This window comes from Centroberyx gerrardi, chromosome 9 (assembly GCF_048128805.1).
Source record: "Centroberyx gerrardi isolate f3 chromosome 9, fCenGer3.hap1.cur.20231027, whole genome shotgun sequence".
Classification (NCBI taxonomy): domain Eukaryota; kingdom Metazoa; phylum Chordata; class Actinopteri; order Beryciformes; family Berycidae; genus Centroberyx; species Centroberyx gerrardi.
The window spans coordinates 2,133,529-2,154,600 of record NC_136005.1 but is presented as its reverse complement, the minus strand read 5'-3'; the positions used below and the strand labels follow the sequence as shown (position 1 = coordinate 2,154,600).

Here is a 21,072-nt window from a genome sequence, read left to right as displayed (position 1 = left end):
GGCTTTCACTGCAGTAGAGAAGTGTCAGATCTGTCTCTGAGCCTGCAGAAAGGTGAAGGGTTGCGGGAGGCGACTGAGGCTCCAGACAACAGTTTTGTACATGGCTTGCAGGACCTGCTGCTCATCAGCATCCTCATATGACACGCTTGTATCTGCTGGAGATGCAAGACTGACACAAAGCTCATCAAGGCCTCTGAGGTGGAGAACATGTTTTCTCGCTCAATAAAGCCAGATCAGTCACTGTAACTGCACTGGTGCTTACATGTTACATGAAACTGTCATGTACTCCACTGATTCACTCCTGTGTGTGAAGATGCTGCTGTCAGTGTGAGGGTTTAAAATGCCAATTTACCTTGGCATTATGTTTATGCATTGTGATATCTGTGATAAATCAGAATAAATTAATTTTATTAGAGATTCATCACTGTGTTGATAATACAGCCTGTTTCTAGTTTCAAGTAGGCAGTGGATAAGTTCAATTTGTAGTATGAATAAATGCTTAAATGTTTATTATTATTATCAATTGAATGTTGAATTATTTTCTTTAAATTAAATTATACAACTTTGTTCTTCATTAGTATTAATTGTATAGCTAGTTTTGAACCAGCCGGTAGCGGTTGAGCCAAACTGAGAGATGAGTGTAACAGCAGTACAACAGTGATGTGATCAGTAAATAGAAAGAGACAGTACTTTGCTTTAAGTCTTTATTGAGAGGTAATGCTGAAGTAGCATCAATATGACAGAGAGAAGAAGAATAGAAAAGAATTGATACAACCAACCTGCATCACATTTCCAACATATTGATCACTGTTGTTGAAACAGTGCTTTGTGGCTGTCAGAATGTAAGACTGAATGTAAGACTTCCTTATAGTAACTTACAATACGATATACTTTATTGTCCCCGTGGGAAAATTTGCCTTGGACGTATGTAACATTATTACCTTGTGGTATTTAAGTATAGTGGAATTATTTAATGAATTGAACACACTCACCGTGTATGGGCCTGTACAGGATCTGTGCTGATTTTAACACTGGATACATGAAAAGTGCTTATGACAGTCATAATAGGCTGCTAAAAGTGAAACATTTCTGAAAGACAGAAACTAAAGCAAGAAACCTGAACTGAAACAAAACTCAGACTGAACTCCTCATTATAACAGGGGGAGGATCCTGACAGTCAGAGGCTTCATGTTTCCTAGTTTCCTCATTTGCTTCACATCAGCTCCAGATCTGATCCATGTTGGAAGAAGCTGCTGATGAACCTGCTGCTGTTTCCCTGCTTTCATCCTCAACTCAACTATCAGAAACCGGTTTGAGTGTGAGTATTGATGCTGCTCTCACATGTAGACTACATCTGGAGACCACTTACTTTTCAAGTACTTGAAGATTTATATTTTATGAGACTTTCAACTTTAACTTTACTACATTTCAAATCGATTATCTTTACTTTGTACTTCTCTACATTTCTAAAACAGCCACGTAACTCTTGGCTTTAGCCTATAGAGTTTTTTGAAATAACTATATTAATTTTTCATCGATAAATCTTGTCAAAAACGAAAGAGAAACCAGTCAGTCCCGCTGGGATCTTTCAGACAAGCCTACAACCTAAAAACCAGTTGATCAAGTCTTATTTAGGGACTGTTCATTATTCATGAGAGGGGGTGTGGTGCAAAACGGGGGAGGCACGTCAAATATTTTTTTAAGCACTGGGGAGGGACTTATGTTTTTTTATTTTGGCTTTAAGGGAGGGACATACAACTTTAAATGGTTGTATTTTGTATTTATTTTAAATACGTTTTTTCTTTTCAAAATACGTGTTTTACCGCTGTATGGTGACGGGACTCACTAAACTTGGTATCTCCCACCCCTACCTTAACCTCATTGGACCCTAGTTTAATACATCCATGATTGGACCAAGGAGGTTCTATTTAACTTTGGACCTCACGGCCCACCTTAACCGCCCATTGGACGCGAACTCCGTATATATTGAAATATCATGGCGTTTTCTGAGAGACGATCTAAAACTGCTGCCAGACTCTGGGCCAGAGGGCGAGAGGAAGCCGAGTGGATGGCTGGACTATGAATATGCCTTTGAACTATCCTCGTCCCTTTTCATCGCGCTTCCACCAAGAATGTGGTTCCGGGATGTTTTGATGGACGGCATACCTGTGGTGCTGTTCAACCTGCATGCAGGTGAGCAGCTCCTAGTGCTGAATGATGGCACAGCTTCCATGCAAAGTGTCCTGCTCCATATCGTCCAACGGGACTGTTACGGTTTATTTGGGAAAATGGTCATTAATATGCACATGTCGCTAATGTTGGCTGTGTGCGCCCTGTAATGTGTGTTCAGTTCAGTTCAGTTCGGTTCAGATCTTTATTGTCCCTCGAGGGGAAATTTGATTTGCAGTAGAGGGCAAAAACACAAACACAACATACAAGAGGACATGGTACATTAATCACAACAGTTACAGCAAACAACCAAAAAAAAAATTAAAAAAAATGAATCAGTCCGTTAAAAGTATCAAACCATTGGAATGGTAGCTATAATAAAGTGCAGTCAAGGTTTAGTGCAAATTAAGCGCATTTATTGCACTTGGAACAAAGGAAAATTTAATGTGTGATGTGTAGGCTTATTACATTTTGTTGGTTTTGTGTGGGAGGAGGGGTGGCTGACATGCACCCATATTCTGCTGAAGTGCACACAGCTTGTGTGATGATGCGATTATTTGTAAGGAGGATTTGCATTTTGCTTAAGAAAGTAGCTGTTTGTTTTGATAACTCTCACTCCCTCCGTGCTGTTGGCTCGTTGTATTGCTAAGGCTGGACTAGCGTCTTATTTTTGTTTCAGAGCTGGAATTGTCATAGGTAACTTTCGCAGTACTATAGGAGAGGACACAGTAAGTTGGGCTGGTAGTTTGCTTTTTTTCCCGACGAGGGAAGCGGGGTCAGAGGGCCAAGGTTTAAGAGTCACGGTTCGCTATTAAACGTAATGGTTGGAAAAGGTCAGCCTTTGCTTTTTATTTTCTCCAATACCTTTGGTGTGAATATAATAAAATATGGTTATTTATGGTGGAGGGAGGGTCATGCATTTTCCCCCAGTCACTCAGGGAGGCTCGAGGAAAAATATTTGTAGCTCCGGGGAGGGTCAAGATAAAAAGAAATATACCAAGTCACACCCCAGATGAGACAAACAGGTTGACACAGTTTAATGTAGAATCCAAGAAACTCAATTATGAGAAAAAGGATTTCAGTTGAGGGTTAATGCCAGACTAGAAGTTCTATGTGGTTCTGTGAGATAAGAAAAAGAGGTAGTGAACAGTAAATTAACATGCGTTTAAACTGATAAGTAAAGGCAGGCATCACAGCTGAGTAACATGCATGCATTTAAAGAACAAAGAACGATGACTGCCACAGTGACTGCACAGGCCTAAGCCAACAGTGTAGCAAATACCATCAGCATTTCTAAAGCAATAAGATATAACAAACCAACAAAGACACACTTACCAACTTTTCTAGAGTCCAAATACACTTAAAACAATACTTACTTAGTGATCACTTAATCTAAAAACAAGGACACACAGTGTCACAGAGCGAAGTAAACTAAACAGTTCAGCAGTATTGCAGAAAGAAGGCAAGTGTCTGATCCTGGTTCAGTGTGCCATCTGTAGACATTGCCAAGCCTCCTAACGGCCACAAGGGGGCAGATAGGCTAACCCTGAGTGAATGAATGAATGAATCAATGTTAGCAATGAAAGCTGAACCAGTATTTCTCTCTAATGCAACTCTGTTTGTTTTGGATTCAGAGACCACAGTGAGTGAACTTCAGAGGCTCCAGACAGTCAGGATCCTTACGAACCTTAGCAGACCAACCATCCACCATGAACCCCAGTCTAACCAAGAGCCAGCAGACAGCGCTCTGCTCCCAGCTGGGACATGTCAAGCTGCAGCTGCTATACAAGGCCAGCATCCATGGTTTCACCGGCGCAGCCTTCCACCAGCGATGTGACAACAAGAGTCCCACAGTGTCGGTGGGCTATAATGCCTCTGGCTACGTCTTTGGAGGCTACACCAGTAAACCTTTTAATCAGTCTGGACAGTACATGCAAGATGACCGGGCTTTTCTTTTCACCTTCAAAGGAGCAAATGTTCTCAAATATCCAGTCAGCAATTCTACTTATGCAGTGAAAATGATAAGTAACTGTGGTCCTTATTTTGGAGAAGCATTTGTTCTTGTTCATGGAAGCCAACCAACAGTAGTCTATAGCAATCCAGGAAAGTTTTACAACTTCACTGCTGCAGAAATGCATGGCAACGACCTCCAGCTAACTGAGTGTGAAGTCTATCAAGTTGAAGGTGAGTTCAGTGTAAACAACTGAATTTTGATGCTTAGTCATTCCTAGCCACATGTCAATATAAATATGACATGTACTGCATTTATTAGGAAAACATACCGTACATATCACTTTAAACAGAAACCATATTTTGAAGCCACCAACTACATTTATGGCAATAAATCCAAAAATTCAGACAACCTTGTGACTCCTAAAGAATGTCTTGATGACATTAAAGGATAATTCAGGTTATTTTCCTAGTTTTTGCCATCGATTGTGTTGAAAATTTCATCACTTCACTGTAGAGCATTCATACCTCCATGTCACCGGGAGCGCTGCTGTCCCAACACACATATGTACACAGGGCCAACAGTAATCTGAATCCAATGTGCCATTAAAATACGTCCTTTCAACACAACAAAACATAACTGTTACAAATGCCTGAGTGCTCATTCATGAATATTATGAAACATGTCCTGATTTTTTTATGAATGTTCCATATAAACCCTACACAAATAAAGTTTTATAGCTAGATGTTTTTGACAAATTGGGTAAAATCTATATTTTATAAAGTTGTTTTTACTCTTCAACAGAATGCACAGACCTAGAGAAGCCATGGAGGACCGTAGTCTGGGAATCTGAGTAAGCTGGATAGATGTACCACTCTGTGCAATATTATGTTATGCTTTGCATAGTACACCTTACTACACTACACCATACTATACGATACAGTGATACAAAATAATACTGTACTATACTACAGTATATGGTAATAGATTATGATATAATGAATGAGATCTACACTACTATTTTTATGGATGGCATTGTCGGCCGGTCAGTCGGTTATAATGAAATGAATGTATCCGTTATTGTTTATTATAGTCTACTTGGATGTACATAGCCTACATAACCTACATAGATTGAAAGTTGACAGTTGCGGTTTTCTCTCCGGATATTAAATGAATATGTCATCTATCTAAAGTCTGTATTATATATCAGTGGTTCAGAGTCCTGCTGGTTTTCTATCCTGTTATCTAACCAGTTAGTTAATTGCATTCACCTGGCATCCCAGGTATAAATCAGTCACTGATAATACGGCACAAATGAAAACCTGCAGGGCTCTGGGTCCTGAGGACCAGGACTGAGAGTCCTGTTATGACATAAGTATATTTACAACAACTTGAACAGGTTTATTTATCTGCTCTTGTTCCAACAGGAAGAGGAAGGAGCTGATGGACAGTATTAAACTGTACAAGCCCACACACAGTTCTGTGTCCCAGGCTCGGGTCCTGCTCATCGGACCGGTGGGAGCTGGGAAGTCCAGCTTCTTCAACTCCATCAACTCTGTGTTCAGAGGCCACGTCACCAGCCAGGCCATCGCCGGCAGCTCTGGCACCAGCCTCACCACTCAGGTCAGTTCCTGCTTCTTACTGACTTCCATTTGAGGAGTTTGTATCCAAAAAAAGGGGTCCAGACATCTGAAAAACCTGCAGCCTGTTGCACCAGTTACATGTAAGTTCAAACATAGGCTAGTTTGAATGTCAGTTCTTCAAGTCCAAGTTTACACATTGCTAAAATTTTAATTTTTAAAGTTTGTTCCAACTGAACTAGTTGCAACATACACATAAGTTAAAACTTAAAACCGACATCCTACTATGGATAAAATATTCAGCGAAAATCCGAAGATGCGAAAACTTGCTGAAGGACCTGTAACAAATAAAGCACGGTTTATGTTGGCACCATAAAAGTAGATCACTGAACTGATGAAGAGCCAAACTGTAAATCAATCAATCTATCTATCTATCTCCATCAAGACTCAGTGCTAGGTCCAGTTTTATTCTCAGTTTACATGGCTACACTTGGCCTCCTCATCTGCTTGCATGGCATTGCCATCCACTGCTATGCCGACGATTCTCACCTGTATCTCACAGTAAAATCCAATGATTTAAGTAGATTAGCCATATTACATCACTGTTTAGCTGATCAGGATGTCTCAGAACTTTCTGCAGTTAAACTTCTGTTAAACTGGAGTTCTCGTTATTGGCTCTGATTGCATCTCTAGACAAATAAAGCAGTCTCTTGGTCCTTTAACAAATATCCATCCAAATATCTATCTATCCATGCATCCATCCATCCATCCATCCATCCATCCATCGGGAGACAAACTACAAATGAATCCTAATACATTTTACTAGATGTAACAGAAGGTGAAAACGTCACCGTCTGCAGCAATATTTTGGTTTGTGGTGCCTTTACGCTCTACTAGTCAAGATACACCTTTAAGGAAAAATCCACCCTAAAACCTTTGCATTTCTACCATTTTATTGTTTGGTGGTATATTTTTCTTATCCCCGTGGATAACTGGCCAAACGTAGACGACATGACATCATGTCCAGATATTTCCAGCACAACTACAAAAGTTTGATAGCAGAAAATGTTTTAGCGATCTAAAACATTGTCAATAAACATCAGGTTTTTGGTGTCAGTCCCTCAGAATCAAAGAGCAAGGGCTTCTTTCTAGAGCCGCCATTTTGCACCAAGAGACGTTCAACAATCATACAGGGAGAAATCCATCGTAGAAGAGGAGAGAGACCAGTTTCTCCACCACAGGAGCAGGAGAGAGACCAGAATGCACTGCAGCAGAGAGACATGTTGCGTTTTGAGTAAGGGTGACTCTCACTTTTTCTCAACTGGAAAAACTTGCTCTCTTGCTCATACTATGCTATCACTAACGCCATCACTGTCACTCTCTCTCCACCTATACATATAACCCACAGCTGAAAGCAACAGGTTAAAAATGTTGCAATGACCGTTCAAATAGTTATTTATGCTCCATATAAAATTACACAGACTTCTAATAATAATGTCCTAGAGGACCATCCAGGCCTTAAAGGACAGTTCCTGTGATTTATTTGAGGATTTTCATCCCCTTAATGTTAATTCTGCCTGTTTTTACATGCATGCACCACAATTCAAGATATTTTAAAGTTTTGCATAGAATTAATCTCCCAACACTTCTAATTTGGTTGGTAAAGGTAATGCATCACTGTGAATGAGAAGCCAACAATTGTGTTGTGCAAAGTTGCAGCAGAATACTAATATCAGGCTATCAACTTTTGCATTTTGAAAGAAGTTCTGTTCACCATTTCGTATTAAATAAAAAGCTATAACTTGAAATTTTGGCCTCAACTTTGACAGAAAGAATACATTAATCAAAGAGATATTTCATTAAAATATTGATGTGATCTATGGATACATCCTACTATAAAATGAGGAAAACTCCGTCCGTCTCTCCGTCCGCATCCATTTTGCTCCTTAACGGGTTGGCCAATCAATCTGAAACTGCACATGGGCATTGAGCATTGGCATAGGCAGGGACTGACGGAGCTGATTTTTCCATTTTCCCAAATTTACATTGTTTATGCGCCTTTTTGGCAAGTCTGCGCGGATTTGTGGTGCGCGCCTCCCCGGGTGTCTGCGCAGAGTTGTGGCGCGCGCCTCCCCGGGTATGGACTAGTATTATTAAATTAGTTAAATATCATTAATTAGTAACTTCTGTCACGCCAGCGTTACCGCTAGGGGGCGCTTGGTAGCAAGAGGTATATTTGGGAAAACCGCAAGAGCTGAGACAGCCAGGAGGGGGTGTTCCACTTCCTGCTTCTCTGATTTCCATCTTTTCCTCTCCAAAATAAAACTTTCAACCAATGGCTAACGTTCTCTGCGGTTATGTTAGGGCCAGCCTCCTGTCAATCACAACCCATTCAAGCCCACAGACAAATCGAAGCAAGACGCTTCCGCCAGCTATAGTCTGGGGCAACTTGTAATTTTAACCATTGTTTGTTTCAAAATATTTACTTTGAAAAACACAAAAATTTAGAAAAAATAGCAAATATCTCATAACATGATAAAAACACTGGAAAACCATCTACGGTGATGTAAAACAATAAGGGAATGCAGGAAGTTAGCAAAAACTCAAATCACGCTGGAATTGTCCAACTTTATATCGAACCATTTCTTTTTGTTTCCGAAAGTCCAGCTCTCAGAGCTGGCAGCATTAACTGCTGCTGTGACATATTGGCACTCAACGAACATTTTATGGTTGGTGATACCTGAACTAAGCCCACCAAACAATACCTCACAACAAGCGCCTCAATTTCAGCCTCAAATTTATCTTTTTGGTCTTGCGCTCTGACTTGGCCAAAGAACGAATGGATATAAATGGAATTAAATACAATAAATAGAATGACAAGCACATTTACATGAATATTCATGATATGTATATGCACTACGCAAAATTATAGTTGATTGGGGGCGCTAGTGAGCACCGTATGGAGTAGGCCTAGACGTGTTTTTCCAGGGCTCCTCTCCATATTCGAAATAATTCAGTCATTCACCCAATATTTAGTTTCATTTGCCGGTTTTACCTCATAATTTCCTTCGTCTAATAGCCTCAGGATGAAAAAACCGAAAGCCGAAAGGGGGAAGAAGCAGGATAAAGCCCCAAATGAGACTGATGATCAACCACTTTCTAGCTAGCTAGCTGAGCTAGCCGCTGCAGCCCCGGAGTCGGGTAACGAACCTGACGCAGAGTCCACAAACATCCTCTCTGTAATACGATGTATGAGCAAGACGATGACCGACCGATTTAACGATTTAGGGGCATCTCTGGCAACTACCCAGGCATCTTTGGTGAGTCTCGGTAACCGAATAAAGGAGGTGGAAAATGCTAACTCCGACTATGACCGCCGCCTCTCGATCGTTGAGCAGACGTGCACGAAAATGCAGCCGGAGAACGAAACACTTCACCTGAAAGTGATCGACCTCAAGGCTCGCTCCAGGCGGCAGAATATTAAAATCGTCGGCCTACCTGAGAAGATCGAGAACGGACGTCCGACGGAGTTTTTGACGAAGTTCATCCCTGACAACTTCTCCAAGCCGCTGGAAGTGGATCGAGCACACCGGCTGGGAAGGCAGCTCCCCGAAGAGGACACGCGGCCGCGTGTAATGATAGCACGGATTCATCATTTCCAAACGAAGGAGAAAATATTACGACCGGCCCGCCAGCAGTTTCCTCTGCGCTACAACAGCAAAGCGATTCACTTCTTTCCCGACTACCCGGCGGAGGTGATGAAGCAACGCCAGGCTTTTGATGACATCCGAAAGCAGCTCCGGGATGCTGGCGTGAGGAACAGTTTCATTTACCCGGCACGGCTGCGTGTCACCCATGGCACCTCCGACAAGGTGTTCTCTTCCCCACGGGATGCTGAGGCTTTTGCAGGGACTTTGGCTTGAACACTAATCACCCATTCGCCGACATGGCATATTTTGGTATGCGACTTTTATTTTGTAATCACTCAAACCGGGACATTTTCATAACCGCTTTTTTGTTCACAAGCATTTGTCCACATTATTGGAGAGGGAGCGGAGGGGCCCCTGTGTTAACCTAGCTGCTGTTTAGTTGTTCCTACATGGTCCAGCAACCCTTAAGTGAATATGTGGGGTTTATACTCTCACTTTGTTTGGGAAAGTGGGACGGGGGGAGGGGGGTGATGTTCTTTTTTATGTTTTACTTTTATTCTTATCAATGTTTTACTAGGGCATTATGTGTGTACACTGCTACTATGCAAACTCGATATGCATCCTAGTTTACCTTCGCAAGGTGGCAGCATTACTTTTACTAGCTGGAATGTGCGTGTATTGGGACATGTGCTCAAACGAGCTTAAGTGTTTTCTCATTTAAAATCTCTGTCCGCTGATGTCATATCTTTACAAGAAACACACATTAGACCCACAAAAGAAAAGTTGCTTAGATGTAGCTGGGCCAACCAGATTTTTCAGTCCACGTTTTCCAGTAAAGCCCGGGGAGTGGCAATTTTGATTCGCAAGACTGTTCCATTTAGACATGTGTCTACTGTGAGTGATCCAAACGGCCGATATATTTTGGTAACTGGCTACATTTACTCATTTCATGTTACACTCCTTAATGTATATGGTCCGAATTTTGATGATCCAGCCTTCTTCCGTAAGATATTTAGTTTACTGCCCGATCTTTCTGATACACATGTGATTATAGGTGGCGATTTCAACTGTGTGCTTGATAATCGTTTGGACAGGTCGGCCCAAACAAGCCAATCGCCTACCTCCTCCACGGCTTTGAATAACTTAATGACTTCCACGAATCTAGTTGATTATTTGGAGACTATGGACAGAGGTTATTCTTTTTTTTCACAAATGCACAAGTCCTTTTCAAGAATAGATTATTTCTTACTTGACTCTAAATTGATATCAAATATGATTGCTTCAAAATATCACAATATTTTAATTTCTGACCATTCTCCGACTTTGGTTCTTGACCTTAATCATAAGAAGCAGCAGTATAACTGGCACCTTCACCCATCACCACTCTCTGACGCATCATTCTGTCAATTCATATCTACTAAGATTTCAGAATTCCTGGAAACTATGACAATTTGGATGTCACAGACTCTACTTTATGGGAAACTTTTAAAGTTGTGATTAGGGGCCATATAATTTCTTTTGAATCTTCGCTGAAAAAGGAAAGGCGAAAACGCCTCTTAGAAATTGAAACTGAACTATCACAATTGGAACTTATCTATAGAGCTTCCTCCAGCCCTTCCACCTTACAAAATATTCTTAAATTGAAATATGAATATAATACCATCCTATCTGGTCAGGTGTGTGACCAATTGTTTAAGATCAGACAGAAACATTTTGAGTTGGGGGATAAACCCCATAAATTACTGGCCCGACAGCTAACAGGCTTACAAGCTAGTAGAGCCATACACAAAATTAGATCAAAATCTGGGGAAATGGTTATAGATCCTAAAGGTATAAATGATTGTTTTAGGGAATATTATGCGCAGTTATACATGTCAAAAGCAAAAGGGGACATTTTTGATTGGCTGGGGCGTCTGAATCTCCCTAAGTTGAACGATGCTGCTCGAGAGGCTTTAAATTCTGATATCACCACCCAAGAGATTTTGGATGCTATAAAATCATTCCCCAATGGCAAGGCCACTGGCCCAGATGGTTTTGGCATTGAACTGTATAAAAAATATTCTGGGAAGGTGGCTCCCCTTCTTTTGAGGATGTTACCCCATTCATTTGAAATTCGGAAATTCCCCTGCACATTATATGAAGCCAATATTTCATTAATACTAAAAGAGGCTAGGGATGAGACTGAGCCTTAGTCTTTTCATCCTATTGCATTACTGAACTCGGACACAAATTTTTTTACGAAGTTATTAGCAAACAGGTTAAATAAATATATTTTATCCATCATACATGCTGATCAAACTGGCTTTGTCCCCAATAGGTTTTCGTTTTTTAACGTCAGAAGACTAATGAACATAATGTACCATAGGTATAGGAAGGGTTCTAAGGTGGCTGCCCTCTGCCTAGACGCGGAGAAGGCATTTGATCAGGTGGAATGGGCCTATATGGTGAAGGTACTGGAGGAATTTGGGTTTGGTAGTCAATTTGTCTCGTGGATTATGACATTGTATGCTCACCCATCTTCCTCCATCCTCACAAACCAAGAAAGATCAGCGCTGTTCTCATTACATCGCGGGACATGCCAGGGCTGTCCCCTCAGCCCGTTGCTCTTTGCAGTTGCTATTGAGCCTCTCGATTACTATTAGGAATCATCCTTCTATTGAACCCATCCGATTGGGGAATGTGGATCATCACATTTCCCTATACGCAGATGATGTTGTTCTCTTCCTATCACAACCTGAGCAGTCTGTTCCCATTTTGCTAGATCTTATAAGGTCATTTGGTGAAGTTTCAGGATATACAATTAATTCGCAGAAGAGTGAATTTATGTCACTGGGTGCTGAATTTCTGCATAATCTCCCTTTGAAAATTACAGATAAACTGAAGTATCTTGGAGTAGTTCTACCAAAAGACCCTAAACTAATTTTTAAGATGAACTTCCTTGAGAAAATGGAAAAACTGAGGGGGGACATTGAAAAATGGAGGACCCTTCCTCTTTCTATGGTGGGCCGTATAAATGCCATCAAAATGGTCTCCCTGCCGAGATTCTTGTATCTCTTTCAAAATCTACCCATTTTTGTGACAAGGTCTTTTTTCAAATCATTAGACTCAATAGTTATGCCTTTTATCTGGGGCTTTAAAGCTCACAGAATATCAAAAACTCATTTACATAAACCAAGAGAGATGGGTGGACTAGGACTACCGTACTTCCTGCATTATTACTGGGCAGCGAATGCAAGGGCCCTTGTCTATTGGCAGGAAGGTTACAGAATGGAAGTATCCACCGAGACTCCCCCTTGGGTTGCCATTGAAAAGAGTGATGTCAAAAACAGCTCTTTTCTCAGCACCCAGATCCCCTGCAAATACTAAGGTGGATAACTTAATAATTTCGAATTGCTTGAAAATATGGCAGCAAATTAAGAAGGGCTGCAGATTACCAGACGCTTCTATTCATACCCCAGTATATCGCAATCATGCATTCCCCCCATCCCTCTCAGATGTGTCTTTTGACAGTTGGAGGCTAAAAGGTATAGTCACTTTGGAAGATTTGTATATTAACAAGCAATTTGCCTCATTTACTCAGTTAAAAAACAAGTTCTCTCTTCCCACAACACATTTCTTCCGATACTTGCAGATTAGGAACTATGTCCGTCAGTGTGTGCCTAATTTTGAGTCTCTCCCTGAAGGAAGAATGATTTATAAGTTTTTGTTGGGCCCACCTGAATCCAAAAAACTGGTCTCAGACTTGTGAATTACGCCACACACTCTCTGAAAAATGCCTGGGAGGAGGAACTAGGAATACAGATTGAGGATGATGTTGGGGAGGAGGGCCTTAGAAGGACCCGATCTTGTTCTATTAATGCCAGACATCAATTAATCCAATTTAAGGTGATGCACAGGCTTCATTATTCAAAAACTAAATTGCACAGAATCTTTCCTACCATTTCCTCTCAATGTGATCGATGTAAATCTGCAGAAGGCTCTCTGACCCACCTTTTCTGGACATGCCCAAAACTATAATTTTTGGTGTGACATATTCAAGTGGTTCTCTGACATGTACGGCTGTGTGTTTGAACCTGATCCAGAGATTGCACTATTTGGGTTTTCCCTTTCCCTACTAAACCAGTGTTTCCGTGCAAAGCACTATTATGTATGGAATGGTAATCGCAAAGAAAGTAATTTTAAGGCTCTGGAAGTCAGATACTGTGCCTCAGTTTAAGACCTGGTTAACTGAGCTCACTGGTATATTACATATGGAGAAAGTTTGATATGGCATGATGGACAGTCTTAATAAATTTTCTGATGTATGGCAGACATTTCTGGATCACCTTGCTCAATATGACACTGAACCTGACCAGCAACAAAATCCATAGTGTGCCGTCCACCTCTTTCATTGAATACTTGTGCTAAGACGTGTTGTGCTAATGATGCAGCAGTGTAATTCATTATTTTCTTTAAATATGCCCTGTTTCTTTTTTGTCCTTCGTTTCTACTTTGTTTGTTTTTGTTTTCTGATATGAGTCTGTTTTCTGCACTGTATTATGGAAAATCCCAATAAAAATATAAAAAATAAAAAAAATTATAGTTGATTGGGATTTATAAAGGGAAACTTATGCACGGCGTACACACGGTTTTATATATCAGATTACTTTTTGCCATACACAGTTTTCCCCTTTTTTCTGCTACCAGAACCTGATTCGTCATATGTATTTGGCAACATCAGCAGAAGCTCCCCCTCCTCCTGCTCCTCCTCCTCAATCTCCTCCAAACGTCTGTATGCAGTCATTCTCATAGTAGTCAGGCTCATGTGGACTATGTTTTTCTCTGTTATTTAAATACAATTTATGGACCTTGTCCAACAACACCATCTAGTGTACTTAACCCTACACACAACGCAAATGACACAGACGTTACAGAGGTATGAAAAACCAGCGACCTTCCAGCCACAAGCCACCTCTCTAACCTCTGGGCTTCTGCTGCCCCAGAAACCTTTTCAACAGCACTGTGATACTGATAAACTTCACCACTTTGCACCCCACAGTTTCGCACCTACTCTGTGAAAGCTGGACGAGAAGGAAAACCCCTGCCAATCATCTTGTGCGACTCCATGGGATTGGAGGAAAGCACGGGGGCGGGGCTTGATGTGGATGACATCAGCAGCATCCTGAAAGGTCACATTCCAAACACCTATCAGGTAGAAATTCCTCTGACATTTCTCTATTAAAGCTTTTCCTTGCTTTCAGTAGACTATTAACATGTGGCAGGTGATTTGCTCTTGTTTGTTTCTATGAAATAAATTGTCTTTGTCTTTCCCGTGTACGGCTCAGTTCAACCCCTCTGCCCCTCTGCATCCGGAAGCCCACAGCTATCGCAAGTCTCCAGGCCTTAAGGACAGGATCCACTGTGTGGTCTACGTCATCGACGCCTGCAAGGTCTCCATCATGCCCGCTAAGCTGGAGGAGAAGCTGGCTGCTGTCCGCAGGAAGGTCAACTTAATGGGTCAGTCAGTCATACCAAAGGACCAGGGGTGAAACGTTGTGGCTTTTATTGGGGGAATGTGCAACATCTTGGTGTAGGGCATCAGGCAATATTCTTGGTGTGTATGTTCTGGTGTATATGGATCTGTGTGTGTTACTGAATGTTAACTGTAGTTTGATTGTACATGTATACGGATAAATTGTGTGTGTATATGGAGAGGCTGTGAGCTGCTATGTCACCTGTGTTCTCTCGAATGCCCAAGACAAATTTCTCCTAAGGGAGACAATAATGGCTAATCTAATCTAATCAGAATCTCTTAAGTACTATACTAGTCGATACCTGGGGTTGCGCGTGCCACAACTCCGCGCAGATAACCGGGGATGCGTGCGCCACAACTCTGCACAGACTTGCCAAAAAGGCGCATAAACAGTGTAAATGTGGGAAAATGGAAAAATCAGCTCCGTCAGTCCCTGCCTATGCCAATGCTCAATGCCCATGTGCAGTTTCAGATTGATTGGCCAACCCGTTGAGGAGTAAAATGGATGCAGACAGACAGACGGACGGACAGAGATTTCCTCATTCTATAGTAGGATGCACAATGTGTATGTGTGTACAATAGAAAACAAATGATGGTACAAACAAAGGACAGTAGCTAACTTAAGTCCTTGGTTGACAGAATGGTAATACTTCTACTAGAGTTGTCATTTTTACACCGGTGTTGCTTCCCTCCTCAGCACTGGTTATACCGCCTTTTCATCTTTTCGGTCTAAGCGCTATCAAAGTCAGAGTCACGAAAACGAAAGTCAAACTTAAAATTCTACAATTTGCTCCAAACTCACGTGTTGGTAACGGTATTTGTAAACACTTTTTAATCAGAGATTTGTAACACTGCTCAACACTCTTAGTTAACGGGAGTGCAGAGCAGATTCTGGCATATTGCCCTTGTTTACCATTGGATTCTACTGGAAACACTACAGTCACTGTAGGCAAGGACAATGAATGAATCCTATTCATCCTAATCCATCATATTAGTGATCAGATATTAGTGATCAGTATGTTGTTAGTATGTCCATTTATCATTTAGTAGCCTAACTTGAACATGCTCTGAATATGTGCTTTTATTTTTTGGATTACAAAATAAGGGTATTCCCGGTGTGGGGCTAACAACACCAGTGTTGACTCCAAAACTGTATCCCACCGGGAACACCACCCACCACGACAATCATAACCTCTACAAACTAGATACACTGCATTTTCAAGATAGAGAAAGATGTTCTTAAGGTAATGCATTTTTTAGTGTTTTGGAAATTAACTCTTTGTGTTCTGGTGTTGTTTTCCAGGGATTTCCCAGCTGGTCCTGCTGACTAAAGTGGATGAAGCCTGCTCTGTTGTGGCAGAGGACCTGAGGAACATTTATAAGAGCCGATACATTAGGGACAGGGTGAGATCTACTTCAAATTCACCTTCAGGATTTTATTCTGAAAAAGTAGACCTTTTCCCTAAATTTCCCAAAGTTCATCTCAGTTGTTTGATGATTTTTGTGTTATTAGTTCAAGCACTGATGGAGGGATATAGAGAGCCTAAGTCCCTCCCCTTCCAGTGGACCACCATGGGACCTTATTTCGGAAAAAATATGTACGGTAGTCAACGGCGAGAGACAAATAATTGTTTGATCCCGTTTGAATTGTGCCATGAATTACACATATGATGTTTTGTCAATTTAAAAGATAATTTTGCAAGTCATAATCCAACCTGAAGATGGATGGCATTACTAGACATTAGAACTGTCAGCACTTAAAACTCTGTTGAGATATTTGATTCCTTGATTGACTTAATTTTCTGCATCAAGTCTGTTTGAATTTATCTAAATAAATTCAAGCCTTGCTGGTCAGGCTGGAGTGCCTGAAGTAAGCCTTGTATGGCTCTCTTCCGAATTTGACAATTTCAGTATTTTTCTCAAAAAGCACCTTGTAGATGCAGTTTACTAAGCTTGTGATATTTTTCAGCACTTGGCACTTCTGTTTGAATTGATTTCCCTGTCAGTTATTTTCGTTATTTTAGTATGTAATTCAGTTCTGAACTTGTTTTTTTCCATTTAATTTGCACAAACTGGATTTTTTTTCTCTTCCTCCTGTGTATTATCATTTTACATGTGCAAATAAATAGACTAAACCCCCCGCCCCCCAACATAAACTGCCCTAACCTAAATGTCCAGGCGGTGGTTTTGTGGTTTTGTGTTCCAGGTGCAGGAGGTCAGCTCTCGGCTCGGTGTGCCGATGTCCTGCGTTGTTCCGGTGAAGAACTACTGCGAGGAGTTGGAGTTGGACCTGAACTGTGACATCCTGCTGCTCAGCGCCGTCCTCCAGATGCTTCGCTTCGTCGACAACTACTTTGATGACCTCAGTGACCGATTCAGCAACCTGGAGACAAAAGAATAGGAAGGCTTCTAGCAACTGATAACTAACCCTCTGAGTCAAAAATGTAATAAAGTCATGATTATGATTTTTTTTTTCCTGATAATGTAATACTTTTTTACATTAACTGGCAATTATTACTTTACAAGGGGTGTAACTTTTATTACAATATCAGATGTTAATACATTATCTGGCAATTTATTCCATTAACAGGTTTTCTTACATTTTTTTACACATTTAGTGGTGCATTTTATTACAAATTGAGAAGTTATTACATTATGCTACATTTATTGCATTATCAGTTACTATGAGGATGCAGGGTTATTCTTTACTGCAGCAGGACTACGCAACAGATTGTTAGAGAAATAACCTTTTAGCAATAGGGGTTAGATCATTTTGTATCCTGTCGTGTAATTTACGCTGCCAAATTAATTTTTCCTATAATCTCTAGGTTTTGCTTTTCTTATTTTCCTTAAAGATTATGCAAACTGACCCTCAAATGGTTGACATCAGAAATATATATATATAGTAGAATATATCTAAACTTTACCTTGTTTAGCCTGGAACTGAGATTTTCTGGCTGCTGTAAAGCATTACACAAATATGCCACATTTCATACTTGTGTTACCCATGCTTACTGAGGTCAAACTGTATCTGTGCATCATGTTAGAATGTCTTGACTGCAGGTTTGAAGGGTTATAAATAAGGGTTATATATAGTAACAAGCTCTTATCTTAAAGCTCAGTTGTTGCTGTGTGATTGTTCTGTTCTGCCAGGAAAACAACTTCCCACTTTCTCAGTTGTCTGTAATGGCATGATATTAATGATCAGGGTTATTTGAATTATATTACCTACCTTCATCTTGTTCTTCAAGTTCTGTCAATAGCAATGAAGGCTCTTGCTGTTCAGCTTTGGTTTCACCATGTAAACTTTGGGAAAGTGGATTTGCAATATGTCAACAATATCGATAATAAAACATTCTTGTCCTTCCTCCTGTACATAATTGCTGATTTTAACACGGTGAGAATCAGTGCAACAAATGTGATTCTAGACTAAAATTGCCAAGCACTGAATTATAGACTAACTATTGGACGGATTTCAGTCATTCTTAAGTGAGGAAGCCAATCAGGACCGAGTCCAGCTGTGATGCGTTCACTGGCCTGAAACTGCCTGGAAAAAAGGATGGATTTTTTGAAAATGCAACTTTACAGTTAAACACTGAAACAAAATCAAATTTTAACAACGTCTTCATTAAACATATTCGACCATTTATGAACACAGAGGAAAATCTGAATTCCTACAATACAGGCCCTTTAATATTCCATGTCGAGTGACTACAACCCAAATGCTGCTATTCAATAAAAGCAACAACAAAGTATCAGTGAACAGAGAAACTGAAATTTATTAATGCAGGTCAGACAGTTACTGTACAGAAACCAGGGCTGGACTGGGTCCCTCCCTGTGCAACAGGACTGTGGTATTACAGCGTACTGTACACTACACAACACACATCACACTCCTGGTCCGGCTCACCTCACCTGCTTCTGCATCCATGAAACCAAGCGTGGATTAGAGCGGATTAGAATTTGGCAGCCGTCCTCTCAACGACAATAATCAGCGGTTAAAAAATAATTCTGCTCTGCGCTCAGGATAACTTGTGATACAAACAAACATCTTGAAATAGTGTTTAAAATATCGACGCTGTGTTAGTGCACATAAAAGACAGGGGGAGCTCGGGTTCACATGACACCGGCTGCAGGACTTTGAAAGGACAAGAATGAGAATGATATGCGATAAACGAATAAAGGAATGTCCTGGAAACAAATACAAAACACACCTGGAATTCAATGATATTCAGCCAATCGGCTTCCTTTGTTCCTCCCTTTCCATTGGATTGATGTCTTTCCTCCAGTGGAGCTGCTCAGTGGCCACCAGCAGAAGACTGGTTGTTAGGGACGGGACGATATATCGAAATTCAATTTATCGCGATGCAAAAATGTGACAATACGTATCGTGGGGCAGAATTATATTATTTGCACTTTGTAATGACATTTTTAAATTGTTGTTTACATTTTAGCGAGACAATGTCATTTCTAAAAAGATTTGTGCCTCAGAAATAATTCTGCAGTCAGACTTTGTTGTCACTGAACTTTTATTTATTACATCGTATCGTGGTTGTAATGAATCCTGAACCCCAGATCGCGTATCAAATCGTATTTTGAGATAAACAGATCGTCCCATCCCTACTGGTTGTACTGGGCAGCTCCCAGTGTGAATGTGTGGGACTGTGTGAATGTAAAACAGGGCGTCGCAGATCTTCCCTGGTTAAATAAAGGTTTAAATAAAATCAGATCCCGTGGTTGTCGGTGAGGAAGAAAGGAGCGGAGGGGAACTTATGGCACAGCTAACGCTCTGTGGCATTTCAACAGTCACATGGCTTCCCTCTCAACAGCCAACGGCTTCAGCCAACAACAAAAGCAAAGGCAGCCACGTGAAGAAGAAACCATTTTAACTTGAACCACTGGACTTACAGTGCAGAACACACACACATACATACATCCAAACACACACACACACACACACATACAAGTACACATGGTCTCGGTCAAAGTCTAAAGGCTGATTCCAGCTCTACCGCAGTGCAGGACAAAGCAGGTTCTTGGCACTATTGCAGCTCTCTGCCCCGGCCTGCTATCACAGCGCTAACATGCATGAATATTAAAGGAATACAGAGAGTTTTTGGTAGATTGTCCCATTGGCCAACTTACGTTAAGTGATGACATCATAGACGCCAAAATCATCCATGTGTCCCTGGCAGATCACTGGTTACTGCTCCATGCTAACACTTTAGCGTACACTATGTTGAGTGATAGTAGCTCCATGCTAACACTTTAGCATACACTATGTTGAGTGATAGTAGCTCCATGCTAACACTTTAACAAACACTACCGTATTTCCTCTAATATTGGCCCGGGCCTTTATTTACCTCAACTGCAGAGGGTACCAGGCCTTTATTGGAAGCAGGCTTATATTAGAGACAGGCCTTTATTTCTAATTCCCTCTGTTTGATAAGTATATTTGCTCATATTTTAGTATGAAGTTTGATTTTCTGATCTGCTTCTGTTGGGGTACGTTAGGTAGCCATTTTTTTGTTACTGCAATGCATTACGATAATTACGGTAATCGACGACGGCACGCTCCAGAGACTTCCGCCGGCCTGTGGCACTTGTACGTTACTACAAACTACAATTACAAACAGGCACCAGGAGTTTACCGGTATCCACCGTTGTTTGCATGTACGCTGAAGCTAACTGAAGCTAACTGAAGCTAACTGAAGCTAAAGTACAATCTATACAATTATATCATATCGCCGTTTATTTCGATGCGCGAGCTCAGTCCACCTGACAGCCCTCTGTTCTGTCGGTGGCATGGAGGTTTCGCTGCGCCGAGGGCTTACTGCCGACGCTTCGAGTTTCCCGGGGGCACGATTCCGGCCAGTGCCGATAGCTGTTCGCCGATTTGTCCCCGGTGATCCGGCCGTGATTTCGGCGGGGTCCCCACGCCGATGCGTCACCGGGTGTCCCCGATAGGTACGGGCCGTGGGCGCGGTGGAGAGGCAGCGGCGGAGAGAGGAGACGGACACGGTCCAGCCATATACTAGGTTTTGACCTAGTCTTGTTTCCTTTGTTTTTTTCCCCGGCCTGTATTTGAGGCCGGCCTTTATTTGTTCGTGTCGGCCACGGCTCCGGCCATTATCGGAGACCCGGCTTTTAATTGACTACCGGCCACTATTAGGGGAAATACGGTATGTTGAGTGACAGTAGGCTCCATGC

At 41.3% G+C, this 21,072-nt stretch overlaps 1 protein-coding gene across 2 annotated transcripts; it reads left to right on the top strand.

Annotated features, from left to right (window-relative positions):
* Positions 1-1,217: 1,217 nt before the first annotated feature.
* On the top strand, positions 1,218-18,322 carry LOC139928868 (interferon-induced protein 44-like). 2 transcript variants are annotated; one of them, XM_071921569.2, is made up of 8 exons: positions 1,218-1,318; positions 3,804-4,353; positions 4,925-4,973; positions 5,548-5,743; positions 14,389-14,541; positions 14,675-14,846; positions 16,166-16,266; positions 17,069-18,322. In XM_071921569.2, the coding sequence occupies exons 2-8, from the start codon at positions 3,879-3,881 to the stop codon at positions 17,261-17,263; spliced, it is 1,341 nt and encodes a 446-aa protein (XP_071777670.1). In that variant the 5' UTR covers positions 1,218-1,318; positions 3,804-3,878; the 3' UTR covers positions 17,264-18,322. The 2 variants fall into 2 exon arrangements, with proteins under 2 accessions (XP_071777670.1, XP_071777671.1); XM_071921570.2 differs by lacking the exon at positions 3,804-4,353 and having other exon boundaries at positions 1,303-1,318.
* Positions 18,323-21,072: the final 2,750 nt, after the last annotated feature.